Genomic DNA, 13,940 nt, shown 5'->3' on the forward strand with positions numbered 1-13,940 from the left:
AATATGACAAAATATTTCACTTATTTTATATCCAATCAAATACTAGAAATGATAAATTGTGAGATATATTATCTATTTTCTTATTTATATGTCTTCTGTTAGCGTAAGGGTTCTCCCAATTGGATTTTGATGATAATAAACCATGGTTAAGTGACTAATTGGTTTGAATGATAAAAAATCTTAGGTATAAATTCAGAAATTCATCAAATGACCAAATGGATATAAGATTGAGACTATTGGAAAACTTATGATCATAGGAAACAAATGTAAGATGAAATGCATGGGTGCAATTAGGTTTTTCATACCTTTTTTCATGCATATTTGAAAACTCGTTTATTCTTTAAAATTTTGATTTCATTAAAACTTGAGTTTTATCAAATGTACCTTAGGCAAAACGTGTCAAAATTAGTATATTATTTTACCTAAAAACCTTGCCTAAGTGTTAGAAAATAAAAGAATTGAAAATGATAGGTTTTCGGGGTCAAAAGGTTGAACCGGTCGAGACTCTGGCCAACCGGCTCAACTGATTGGGGAACCGGTCTACCGGTTGCCCTTGTCCGGTTGAGGTCCGATCGAGGAGTGCCAAAAACACTCTCTCTCATCTAGTAGCTTCCTCTTCCCGGTTGAGGTTCACTCCTTCCCAGTCGACCTCCGGTCAAGACAACAGTAACCTGCCAAAACATTAAATGCTCCAACGGCTAATGAATCGGTCGGCCCCCAGCTGGACTGGTCGAGGCTGCTTTTTGCTCCCAAGCTTAGAAACCTATAAATTGAGAGCTCCACTTCATTTATGACATAGAAAACACCTACAATCAATTATCTACCTACTTGTTCTTGGCTTAAAAGCTCTCATTTCTTTCTTAGTGCATTAAAACCATTACTTGCATATCTTTTAGTGCACCCTTGTGAGTCATCCTGGATTTGTTTTGTATTTGAGTTATATTTGAGCTAGGTTGAGAGTTTATTTCTTGTAAAACTTAAGTGTTAAAAACTTTAAGAGGTTTGAATATTGAAGAGATTATGTAAAAGTCCATTGGAGCCGGAATCCAAATGTAAATGATTAGAAGCTTGGTTGAAACTTCAAGTTAGTGGAACCCTCACTCGGTTAGGAGATTAAGGAAAGTGGACGTAGTCAAGGAAGTGTCGAACCACTATAAAATTTGAGTTTAAATTCTCTAACTCTATCTCTTTATTTCTTGTTTATATTGTGTTTGAATTTGTTGTATTGAAAAAGTTTTTAAAAAACCCAATTCACCCCCCTCTTGGATGTTTTTCTCCTTTAAGCATAACTTTTATTTTCTCACCTTCCATATTAGATATGTTAATTTTAAACTAAGAAATATGTTAATTCTAAGTAAAGATGTAAGCTAATATATATCCCATAAATCATAAATTTATTTTTTATTTTTTATTTTTTATATTACTTATTTTGAAAAAAAAATGATTGAAAATTAAAACATTTAATTAAAAAAGAACTAAAAATATTTATAAAATATATTATAAATAATACTAAAATATATTATTTAATACATAAAAAAATTATATATTGAATAATATAATATAATTTTTTTATAAATTCTAAATATTTTAATCAAGAAAATTATTAATAAATAAATATTTATTAAATTTTATATATTTAACAATTTCTTTATGTCATAGGAGAAATTTCATTTTTTTTAGTAAATATTAGAATACAATATGATTTTTATTTTAAACAAATATTGATCTTGAAAAATAATTTTTTATTTTTATTTATTTTGCAAACTAAATATAAGTATAAAGATGACATATTCCATCAAATACATAGCTTTGTTATATCATATCCATTCAATGTAATATATCATGATATTTCATCCGAAATAATATCGAATATATATTTTCTATCCAATAAGATATAATAAATATCTTATCCTATCTTATTTTGCCAACCAAACATAATTTAAGGTATATGTTGGAAACTATTTTCAAAAACAATTTTTTGTTTTTAAGTAAAAAAAAAAACAATATGAAAATATATTTGATAACCTAAAAACAAAAAAAAAAAAACAAAAAAAAGTTTTTTGTTCTTAGAAACATAAAATAGATTGTTTTCTTATAAGTATTTTGGTTATTTTTCTATTATTTTCAATTATTGTTTAGGCTTGTTTCAAAAAGTAATTATAAAATATATAAATAATAATTGAAAATAAATCACTATAGTTTTTTTTTTCTAAAAAAAAAACATAAAAAGACAAAATATTTTAAGTTACTAAGCAAACTTTTATTCTAGATACCATTAGAAGACATTTATTAAAAACTATTTCTCAAAACCATTTTCGAAAACATTTACTATTTTTTATTCTTTATTTGATTATCTGTTTTTTCTTTCATTATATTTTGAGAGAGAAAAAAAAAGTTATTGGGCTTAAATTTGTATTTTAATTTTCTTTTCTTTTTTCATTTTTGCCTATTTCTATTTCATTTTTTATTTAAAAATAAGTTTTTTTTTTTGGGAAAATAATGGAAAACTGAAATTTATTAAGACCATTTTTTTTCATTCGATTGTACAATGGTCTATTTATTTGAATGTGTTTAGAGTTGAAATCATTTGATAAAAGATATTAAAACTATATTTATTTGTATATTAATTTAATTTTACACTTGTTTTTATTTTATTCTCTATTTCTATTTACACTAAACATTAATTTGATTTTAAAATGTAAATAGTTTTCTTTTCTTTTATTTTCTATTCTTTTTTATTTTTCCATTTTTCTATTTATATCTAGACTAAACATATTTCAAGTAAAAACTTAAAAAAAAATAGAAAAAAAATTGAAATTTATGAACACTATATTTTAATTTCTATCATAAATGAATGGAAATACTCATATAAGAATGGCTGGATATTTATGATTGATTGAACTTTCTTGGAATTTTTTATTTTTTAACCTTTTCATTTATGCATTTATTTTATATTTTAAATAGTGATAAACTTTAATAGGAAAAACAATGGAGAAAAAACATACTTGTATTTTAAATTCTTTTATTATTATTATTATTATTATTATTATTATTATTATTATTTAAATGAGAAATTATAATAGTTGGTATATTTTACTATTTATTCAGGTGGTCTAAATGAAAAATATATTTGGGAAAATCATGTGGTGTAGTTAGGCAAAAATAAAATAAAATAAAATAAAAGCAGAGATTTCCCTAATTCCTCACTCCCTAGAACAAGGCCTGGCCGAATGAATTTTCTTGTTTGAAGAATCTCCTTTGGGGTTTCCCCTTTTAAGAATTTCAAACCAACTCTGATTATTTTACTAGAACATTAATTTTTTAACAGGAGAGAGAAAGAATAATTCTTAATTATTTCAAAATTAAGATTTGTTTGGTAACTTATATATGATGCAAAAAAATTAGCATATTTGTCTCTTTAACTATTTCTTAGAATACTCTTAAAAAACACCCAAAAAAATTTTAAATTTATTTTTTAAAAATAGTATATTTTCAAAAATAATTTTTTAATAAAAATTTGTCCTATTTTATTTATTTTTAATTTAGGGAAGTGTTTTAAAAAGTATTTTTCCATAACTCTAAGGGTTTATTTAACAATTGTTTTTAAAAACAGTTTTATGTTCTCCAAAACCAAAAAACAAGAAAACATATTTGTTATTTCAAAAACTATATTCTTTTCATAAATATATATATGTATATATATATATATATATATATATATATATATATATATATATATATATATATATAAAAGTGTTTTAGGTAATATTTTTGAGTTATTTTATATTGTTTTTACTTATTTTCGAAGGTTGTTTTAAAATATAATTATACAAATATGTAGAATGGCTAAAAATAAAATATTAGATATAAAAAATATTTTGTAAAACATATTTAAAAATATTAAAAACAGTTAATAACATGTTATGTTTTTAAATAAACTTTTATTTAACAAAACATTATAAAATTGTTTTTAAAAATTATTTTCAAAAACTATTTTTTAGAACCGTTTTGGAAGATAGTCACCAAATAGGGTTTAACCTTCCACTCCTTTTTTTTTTCTTCCATTGTATTCCATGTTTTAGAAAAAAATGGTATTGGGCTTAAATTTGTATTTTAATTTCATTTTATTCTTAATTTTATTTTATTCTCTAATTCTATTCACATTAAACATCAATTTTATTTTATTTTTTAAAAAGTTTTCTTTTCTTATTTTTTTCCCTCTATTTCTATCTAGATTATCATATTTTATTTAAAAAAAAATGGAAAATGGAGAAACTCTTGAAATTTATTAAGACCATATTTTAATTTTTCATAAATGAATAGAAAAGCTCACATCACAAAGGATGTATCCAAATATTATATAAAAACCTCATATTAATACTCATATGCTTATTACAATGAAATCTTAATTAATGCATTATTACATTATTTTATTTACTCTTTTTTTATAATTTTTTTTAAAAATGATCTATTATTTGAGCATAGTTTATAGTTAAACTTGATTTGAAAAAAAATTAAGAATTAAATTGAGGCACAAGTAAAAATACATGGGTGTGTTTTATAATTTACGCTTTAATTTTTTTTGGTAATTCACTATTTAATTTTTTTCCTCTAAAGTCTATTTATTTCTATAATTTTTCTCCTTCCATTTATTAATTTCATTTTCTTTGTATGCCTTTTTAACCTTTTCATGCATGCATTAATTTTGTATTTTAAAAAGAAATAAAATTTAATAGGAAAAACAACGAAAAAAAAAATTCATCCCAAAGTCCGTTTTAACAATGATTTTAAAAAGTGTTTATAATATTTTTACCACCTAAAAATCTTTATATTTTATGTGTTAAAATAGTTGAAAACACTTTTTGTGATTACTGTTAAACACACTCTTAAGTTCTTTAATGCATTACCGTTGTTTTTTTGGATCAAACCAAAAATGAAAAATATAAAAATTTATAAAACATACATGAACATGTATTTGATTTATTTATTTAAATGAAAAACTATAATAGTTGGTATATTTTACTATTTATTTTGTGGGCCTAAATGAAAAATATATTTGGTTAAAGTATGTGGTACAGTTAGGCAATAAAACTAAAATAAAAACTCTTGAATTCCAGCAGATATTTCCCCAATTCCTCACTCCCTAGAACAAGGCCTGGCCAAATGAAATTGTGTGTTTATGGAATCTCCCTTGCGTCTTTCACTCCTATGAATCGGAAAGGGTGGCAATTCCTCACTCCCTAGAACATGGCCTGGCCAAATGAGATTGTGTGTTTAAAGAATCTCCCTTGCGTCTTTCCCTCCTATGAATTAGAAAGGGTGATGGGGTGATGGGGTGATGCTATATCTTGGAGTCTATGGGGAAAATGACCTAATTTGTCACCAAGCATCCTTACAACAAATCCTCAAAGTGGGTATAGTCCGCATACAATGTTAGTTTGCTTACCCCAATGGATAGTCCAATTGGGGTTGGTTGGAAGGCATCAAGGCAACTAGACCACTCACACACAAAACAATCTTCAACTTGCAAGCAACTTTTGTATATACATTGGAACAGGTGGTTTATTGGGGGTGGTGACGACTGGTGAGTATGTACAAACTACAAACAGAAGCAGCCGACGGATCATCCAATGGGACAAGGCGGAGTCAATGATTCATTGAAAGAGCAGAAGAAACATCCGTGAAAACAAGTTGGGGTGGGGGGTGGTGTTTGGGTTGTAACCGACAGAGGGGGAGGTATGTTAATTGGTGGAGTTGGAAAGATGTTAATTCAGTAGGGGATAAATTGCTTTCTTTCCTTGCAAATCAGGCTTCAACCTCACTCAACTCTATACTATCTCTCCATCCTTTTTGTTCTTTCTACGCCAAGCCAACTCCTTGGTGTTATGATGCTAACCCTTGACTCTCAAAATCTTTCCTTCCATCTCTTTTCTCACGTTCTTTTCCGTTGGTATGAAGCTTTAATGAAGTCTTGTTATGGATTGGGGCACGTCTAAATGAGGCATTCAAAGTAATAAAAGTGACCTTCTAACCATGATTCTTGCCCTTTACACAATGACCAGTGGGGATTATTTTTGGACTGATGTTATATTGGACTGAGTCTTCTTACTGCTGATATAGCAGATATGAATCAGGTAAGTTTAACGTAAGGAGCCTATAGCAATCATTCAGTGCATCCAATGAGGGAGAAAGACACAGAACAATGACAACATTAGGTGTAGTAAATAGGTTAAACATTAATTCTTTGAATGGGCCGAGTCACTAGCCGGATGAAAGCAGAATTCTGCCCATAGGAAAGTGAAAAAGGCAATGGAGAGGCAAGCAAAAGCAGAACTCAAAAAGAGAGCTCTGGTTCTTGACTCTGAAGGAGAGAGGCAGTGCAGAAGGGTTTGTAGTGATGCCCATATGGCAAGTAATTTTTTCTTGTCCTTCTCTGCTGGCCTAGAATATGCATAGCAGGATATTAGAAACCTTGTTCTTCTTGTACATTATGAATAGGTTCCATTTTGAGTAATTAACATCTTGGGTGTCCCTCTAATAAAAAAGTTGGGACCTGATTATTGAATTTCTATGCCTTCCCTGTGATTAATCCATTCTAGCTTTTGAGGAACACAGAGATGTGCTTTTCAAATGTTAGGTCCTCTATCATGAATCAAAGTAATGGAGACTATAATTGGCAGAGGGCCCTCTCTTCCAAGGGATTAACACAAAAGTTAGCTAACATAAGTTAATGAGTACTTGCATTATCAAGGAGTCATCCCCCAAAAAAGAGATTAATCATTCTTAATAAAGTCTAGGTCATTATAAATGAAGGGTCCTTTTCATAAAGAAAATTTATGCTAGCTTTTAGGAATATGCTCCGAACTGGTTGACAATAGGTTACAGCTGAATGCAACAATTTTAAACTTGGCACATTTGATAAAGAAACAAACAAAAGTAACCAAAACATCAGCATCACTCCCTAACAGTCCACTCCCAATATTACTGTACATTTTAGTAAAGCTTTGAACCATCATTTTCCTTACCACGATAGAGGGGAAACTACAATTCATGGCTGCCAATATCTGTGGAATTGGATGGAGGAACTAGCCAGTCTTCCAGTGCTCCACTCTGTCTATTCTCTATAGTCTCACATATTTTTGGTCCATTATAAGGGCCCAGAGCTTCCTCCTACCAGGCTGCAAGGCATTGGTGAAAATGACAGCACAGGCTCTGTGTTCTTCATCACCATCCTTTTTTTTTTATTTCTTTTGGATTTTCCAATGATGACTATGATGTAGTTGGTCCCATCAGAGCTCTGCACATTTCTAAAAGCTCAATAAGAGAGTTCACCCACAACTAGAGCAAAATACAAAGAAGAAAATCAGTAACTAAAGGGAAACCAACCCCATGGCATTTGATCCTTTCTCATTGCTGTTCACTTTTGAGATCATTAGTATCAAACAATACATCATACAATTTGAAAGACTCCATGCCTATTAGATTTCTTAACAAAATGTTATCTTGTAAAGAGAAGAAGCCACATGAGAGAAAGCATCCAGTGTCTTCAATCTGTTTCTTCTGTCATTCCTTTTTCTTCTGATATCACAAAAAGAATTTGATGAGTTCTGTACTCTCCATGAAATTTACAGTTGCTTGTGCAAAAGCTTACTTGCAAGAGATGGAAATGCATATCCTTGCCACTTGCAAATTTAGGCTGGGAAGGTACTTGCCAGCCTTGATTCCTGCCTCTTTGCTCAGAACAGAGAAATCAAAACCCAGCCACTGCCATTGAATTCAAATGACCATTTCATTTCTCATCACAAGTGATTCTCCAAGAGATCAGGCAGGGTTATTTTTCCAGAGTTGTTGGGGTCAAGCTTGTTGAACTGATTACAGATCTGCAATACATCATTTTCCGCAATCTTCCCCATCTCCTTGAGCTTGTAGATGACATATTCTGATTTACTGGATAGAAGGAACAAAAAGGCAAAAATCAGGTTCTATTTGATAACGCACTTGCACTCATCTGTATACTTTTAAACAGATAGCAAAAGATTCAGAAGCAGCATACAAGTGGAAACTTAAAGGAATTTCAGATCTATTTAAAAATAATTTAATCTATGCTGCACATTTTGAAGACATGAAAAGTCCAAGAAAACTGAAATCCAAGGGTTGACCAATTGGATTACTCAAACCATTTATTCCCATGTTATCATTTTGAATGACCAGAAAAAAGAGTACATCCTTAATGATCCTATAATGGTATAAATTCAGTACTTGGACTCTACCAGTAGAATCTCTTGTTTTCTTTTCCTCCTTTTTTTCTTTGCTTTCCATAATTTACCTTCAATAGTTGTCTTATAAGTGGTAGGTATCAGAGAAAAAACTACCAGCATATTCTCTATGTAATTGGTAAAATATCATAAACCAGATGGTTTGTTGTATTCTCTATTGTTATCATTACCCTTTTTTTCTTCAAAATTGTCGAGTCATTCACAAACGTGCAGGAGAGATAGACAAGTATAATTTTCAATTTTACTGCCATGTTTATTTTACAAACTATGGTGCAGAGTCCTTTCCTCCAGACTCCAGTTAGAGTCATCAACCCCTCACATTCAATATGAGACGGATGACTTGCTATAACTCAAAACATTTGAAGTCAGTGGTGGATTGATGTGAAATTCGACAAACAACTAACAATAAAGAATCAGACATCTGAAGGGGTGCCTATGGATAGCTATGCTACAAAGGAATCTTGTGGAACCAGAAGAAAATCGCCAGCATTGATATAAGAAGTCCTTAGAGACCAGAAAAACTAAGATGAATAGCTTGACACTCATATGAAGTTTTAACTTCTGCTGGATAGAATACAACAGATAATTTTAAGCATCCAAACACCTATGCTTTCTGTAATTGTCTACGCTCACATTAGAATGTAGAAACATATAAAATCCTACTAATTTCTCCACTCTGGAGGAGGGCATTTTATGGCAGTTAAACAACCTAAAATGACTCCATATATACTGTTTAATTATGAAGACTCTACAATGGGTTCTCATTTTGAATCATTTCCTTTTCTTTAGATTATACATGAGACTAGCATCCAAATTGAGTAAAGGTTTATTATAAGCCCTCGAATGCTACATAAAGAATACTAGACAGGGACATGCAATCATGTTTAAAGCATCATACTTTTCCTCTCCAAATCTTTCCCTATGGCAAGGCCTCTGTTTTTATGTGTTGGATTAATGTCTGGTGCAAATTCACCCCAATAAGATTTAGAGTTCAATCTGAGTAGCTAAACTATACTTAAACCCTATTCAAGAATCAAAAGGTTAAAAGAATAACTTCAATACCAATACAGCAAACACCCCAGCTAGAAAGAAAAGATCATTTTAATGGAATTATTGAAATGGAAAGGCGAAGGAGAAAACAAAATCTATTGGTAATTGAATAGAAAGAAAAGAGCTGGCAGGATAGAATGGCACCTAATGAAACCATTGTTGTTGATATCAGCCGCAAGCAAATCCTCGACTGTAATTTCCCTATGCAACACCCACTTTGTAATTCTCCTATGCCTCTTATCAATCCTTGCCTCTGCTAAATACAGAAAAGCCCGAGCCACTGCCAGGGTTGAGAAGAGAAGCCAAATTGCAGCAAACAAGCGACCGGGCAGAGTCTTGAAGGCCCTATCCCCATATCCAACCGTGGTGACTGACATGACAGACAAGTAAACAGCATCAATCCAGTCTAAATTCTCCACAAAATACAGCACCATTGTGCCCATACCAATGCATAGTACAACTACTCCTAGAGCTAACCCAACTTTCAATCTGATTCTCATTCTTCCCTTCTCCACATCGACTATATAGTTCCTAGCAGAAAAGCCACCGGCTGGTGCTCCACCCACCTGAATGCCAGTCAAAATCATGTTCTCCTGCAAATCAAGAACATAATTCACGACCCCACTCAACAATATGTCTATGAATCCAAAGCCCACCAGTACAAAAACGCAGGCGAAGACCTTGGTGGCGGGGGTGAGGGGAGCGATATCGCCATAGCCTATGGTGCACATGGTGACGATACAGAAGTAAAGGGCGTCGACCACGGCGTGGGTCTCGATGCCGGAGAAGTTGTCCCGATTGAAGGAGTAGATAACTACGCCCAGGGAGAGATAGAGAAAGAGCAAGAAGAAGGCCTGTCTGATGATGGAGGTAGAGTCAGAGTTGGGTTTGGGGAGTTGGGCAGGCTGCGATTTGGCGTCTCGCATAACGGCCAAGGCCGGCGCGGTCTTGCAGCGGTGAATGGTTTTGTGCGGCAAGAAATGGGTAGTAGATGGTCCAGGGGCACAAGGGTCTCGAATGTCTTGGTTGGAGATGGTGGGTTCCGAAATGTTGAATGGGAATTGATCATCGACCTCGCCCTCACCCTCCTCCGTCTCCACCTCCACCTCCACCTCCAGAATGGGCTCGAGCCTGGAAGACAGGAACGGCTCCCCTTCTAATCCAATTTCCATATCCAGGGGATTTCAGACACCAATCGGGTGGAGGGTGTTGCCGTGTCACGATGGGCGTTGATGCTGTTGAGAAAGTACTCTTGTCCAGCCCACCCTTTTGCTTCTGGATTGGACATCGGAAGGAGAGGTAGGATGGCCCACTCACACAGAAGCCGATAGTGATTTCGTAAGAAACTGCATCAGCATCACCCATCTCTCATTGGGTTCCGGGAATAATTGTTGCCTTGCGGCTTGCCTCCTCCCATTCCTTCCTTCTCTCGTTCTATTAACCCAAATCCACCATCCCCAACCCAATCAAATTTGTGTTTACCTTTTACTCTGGTGGGACCGGATCTATCACATGCCTTTGAATCACTCCACTCCAATCCAATCAAGACTATATATTCTATGTTGTTATTTATTAGTATTTCTTCAATATCCTAAGCATAGAGGCCTTGCATAGGTTCAATTTTGTGTAGATTCATGGGGGCATTTTCTTTTCTTTAGATGCTCTTACTTTGGCCCAAATTGCCTCATTGGTTAGACCATTTGGACACAACACACGAGACGTCTCAAAGAGCTCTGTCTACCTATAAATTTAATCTACCATACCCCTCCAACCCATTATTTCACTTGGAAACCACTAAAGTCTATGAGCTTAGCCCCACACCTATGTCCACCCCACATACGATACTACTCGAAAAGAAACACTCAATTCCCTAACTTTCGAGATTCTCCGCAGCAGATGTGACACCATTGTGTTTTAGATGTTGCGTAAACGTCTGGTCCTCCGCCGCGTGTTGAGAGAGACAACTTATAACGTCAGTTGTTGAGAAAGTACTCATATTTGGGTACGAAAGCATATAAATAAGTGGGGTTGCTCAACGCCTCACTCCAGATAAACCAAGCCCCCACCACTCCCATCCTGCTTGTATACGAGGAATTATGCCCGTTGGCTGGATTGGCAGGCACGTGAAGACGGGCCAAAATGCCCGGAAATTGAAGCAACCAAGACCGAAGGTGTAGGTTGGTGATGGTGATGGTGAACAGAGGTTTTTTAAAAGCTAGCATGGCCAGAGGCATTGAAATATCATAGGTATCATAAGCTCCCACACCCATTCTCCATCACCACCCATCAATCTCTCTTTCATCTTTGTTCTCTTAGTCTTTCTGTCCGTTTAATTTTTGGTCAACACTGCATTTGAGGACCAATCATCACAATTTCTACGCTTCCAAAGAGTCACCAACTTCACTATACTTCCGGATCTTGTTTTAATGGGTTTGGCTCGAATCAGTGTCAGATAAATTAAAAAAACTCCATCCATTGTCATCCGTTTCCTCCAAGAGAGATGACATGCATTGTTATCAAAGTGTTCATAGATTTTTTATAGCAATCGTAATTTTTGTCAAGTAAGAAAGAGATGATTTATTTCCTTTTAAAATAGCCTCTTTAAAAAATTATTTATTTCCTTTTAAAAAAGAATCATCTTTTGGGAGAAATCTTATCTTGAAGAGAGAATTTTCTCAAAAAAAAAAAAATTTTCCATTTCCTAATTTTTTTAATTAATGATATATTTAAATACTATAAATATATATTATAAAATTAATTAATTTTATTTACTAAATTTAATATATAAAAAATTATAATTATTAAGATATTTATCAACAATAATATTTATAAAAATATAAATTATATTTAATATTTAGGTATTGATTTAAAAAATATTTTCTTCTTAATTTTCAATTTTTTCTTTAAATTAATTCAATTAATTGTAACTAATAAAATTAATTTAGTTTGATATTACTATAAATGAGTTTATAAATATTTTCTTCTTAATTTTCAATTTTTTCTTTAAATGATATTATTACAAAAATAATATTTTTTTTAAATTTTAAATTAATTTTAGTATATAACAAATTTGTTAAATAGAAAAATAATAAATTAATTTATTTATTTTGTAAATAATTATTTAATTAATTAATAACAAATTTGTTTTTTATAAACTCATTTTTCACATAAAATTGATAATATATTTTTTTTAATTCAAGACAATATCAAACTAAATTAATTTTATTAGTTATAATTATTTAAAGACAAAATTGATGACCAAGAAGAAAACATTTTTTAAATTAATATATAAATATTAAACATAATTTATATTTCTATAAATATTATTGTTGATAAATATCTCAATAATTATGATTTTTTATATATTAAATTTAGTAAATAAAATTAACTAATTTTATAATATATATATATATATATATATATATATATATATATATATATATATATATATATATATAATAATTATATTATTATATAAATATATCATTAATTAAAAAAATTAGGGAATGGAAAAATGGATTTTTTTATTTTTGAGAAAATAGTCTCTTGAATAAGTGATTTCTCATTTCTCTTTTTTTTTTTTTAGAAATTGTTTTTTAAAGAGATGATTTTAATATGTAGATTTTTTAAACAAAAAAAAAATTTAAATCAAGTTTTCAATTGACAATTTTTTTTAGTATAATTTTTTTAAAAAAGAAATAAATAATTATTTTTTAATATGATATATTTAAAATTATTTTTTAAAACTATTATACTCTTATAAAAAAAATCCAAGTTTGCATTAGTAATAGTGTACGTGACATCCTCCTACGGTCCTACCCATTTGTTAGGTGTCACCCGATGGCTGTGCTAATAAGGCCACTATGTGGATTGTACATTTCACGTGCTTACAGTGGATCGTACGGGACACCCGTACTGTGTGGTTCATTTTCTTATAGGTGAAATTAGTAGTCAAATTACTGTCACCACTTTCCATTTGACTGCTAGTTGTTTGACTTTTGTTGGTATTACCATGGTTCATTTTTTTCATCTCCATTGAAGAACCTTTTTTTGATTGAAAAGTGAACTTTCATAATTATTTTCTCATTTTCAAAATTTAATTTTTCTTTTCCATTTTTCCATTCTTTTAGTTCACTTCTTCAATTTTGTCGCCATGTTGAAGGATATGGAAGTTCACGAGTACAATTTAGGAAGAAAAAGGAAAAAAATGAAGGTGGAAATTCAAAATTACCCACATCATTCTTTATGGTTTCTTCCCTATCATGCTTACTCTTATGGAACATCTCATTTGTGCACTTGTTTTCTAAGTTATTTGTAGTGAATGATTATGAACATGGAAGAGGCTAAAGTATATGTTTAAGTTGCCTACATCTTATAAACACTTGAGATAAAAGTTAAGCAAATTTCTAATTAGCTATGTATATTGTTTGTTGTATAATTTTAAAGAAACAATATTGTTCGTATTTTTGTATTACAAGTATCTTGAATTAATTTTTGGCGTATTTTGTATGAAGTTTATGTGAGAAATTTTAATAATAGGGCACAATAAGGGCATTCCAATAAATTTGAGATTCTTGAAATTATGCGTCAGTCAAGATGATGCTTCTTTAAAGT

General features: G+C 31.1%; 1 protein-coding gene across 4 annotated transcripts; it reads right to left on the minus strand.

The window, feature by feature from the left end:
• Nucleotides 1–6,844: 6,844 nt before the first annotated feature.
• LOC117917314 (two-pore potassium channel 5) lies at nucleotides 6,845–10,792 on the minus strand. 4 transcript variants are annotated; one of them, XR_004651665.1, is made up of 3 exons: nucleotides 9,471–10,792; nucleotides 7,387–7,947; nucleotides 6,845–7,297 (listed from the first exon to the last, which is right to left on the minus strand). XR_004651665.1 is itself a non-coding variant. In XM_034833543.1 (3 exons), exons 1-3 carry the CDS (start codon nucleotides 10,496–10,498, stop codon nucleotides 7,800–7,802), a joined length of 1,089 nt encoding a protein of 362 aa, XP_034689434.1. In that variant the 5' UTR covers nucleotides 10,499–10,792; the 3' UTR covers nucleotides 7,261–7,799. The 4 variants fall into 4 exon arrangements, 2 of the variants coding, with proteins under 2 accessions (XP_034689434.1, XP_034689433.1); XR_004651666.1 differs by having other exon boundaries at nucleotides 7,261–7,578; nucleotides 7,652–7,947; XM_034833543.1 differs by having other exon boundaries at nucleotides 7,261–7,947; nucleotides 9,471–9,919; nucleotides 10,007–10,792.
• Nucleotides 10,793–13,940: the final 3,148 nt, after the last annotated feature.

Source organism: Vitis riparia, chromosome 7 (genome assembly GCF_004353265.1).
Source record: "Vitis riparia cultivar Riparia Gloire de Montpellier isolate 1030 chromosome 7, EGFV_Vit.rip_1.0, whole genome shotgun sequence".
NCBI classification, from domain to species: Eukaryota; Viridiplantae; Streptophyta; class Magnoliopsida; order Vitales; family Vitaceae; genus Vitis; species Vitis riparia.

What these genes read in the sequence shown, in the direction of transcription:
- LOC117917314 (XM_034833542.1), bottom strand. Translation starts at nt 10,498, where the DNA reads ATGGAAATTGGATTAGAAGGGGAGCCGTTCCTGTCTTCCAGGCTCGAG. An exon ending in AACAACAATGGTTTCATTAG is followed by an intron (nt 7,948 to 9,470) that starts GTGCCATTCTAT and finishes CCTTCTATCCAG; the next exon opens with TAAATCAGAATATGTCATCT.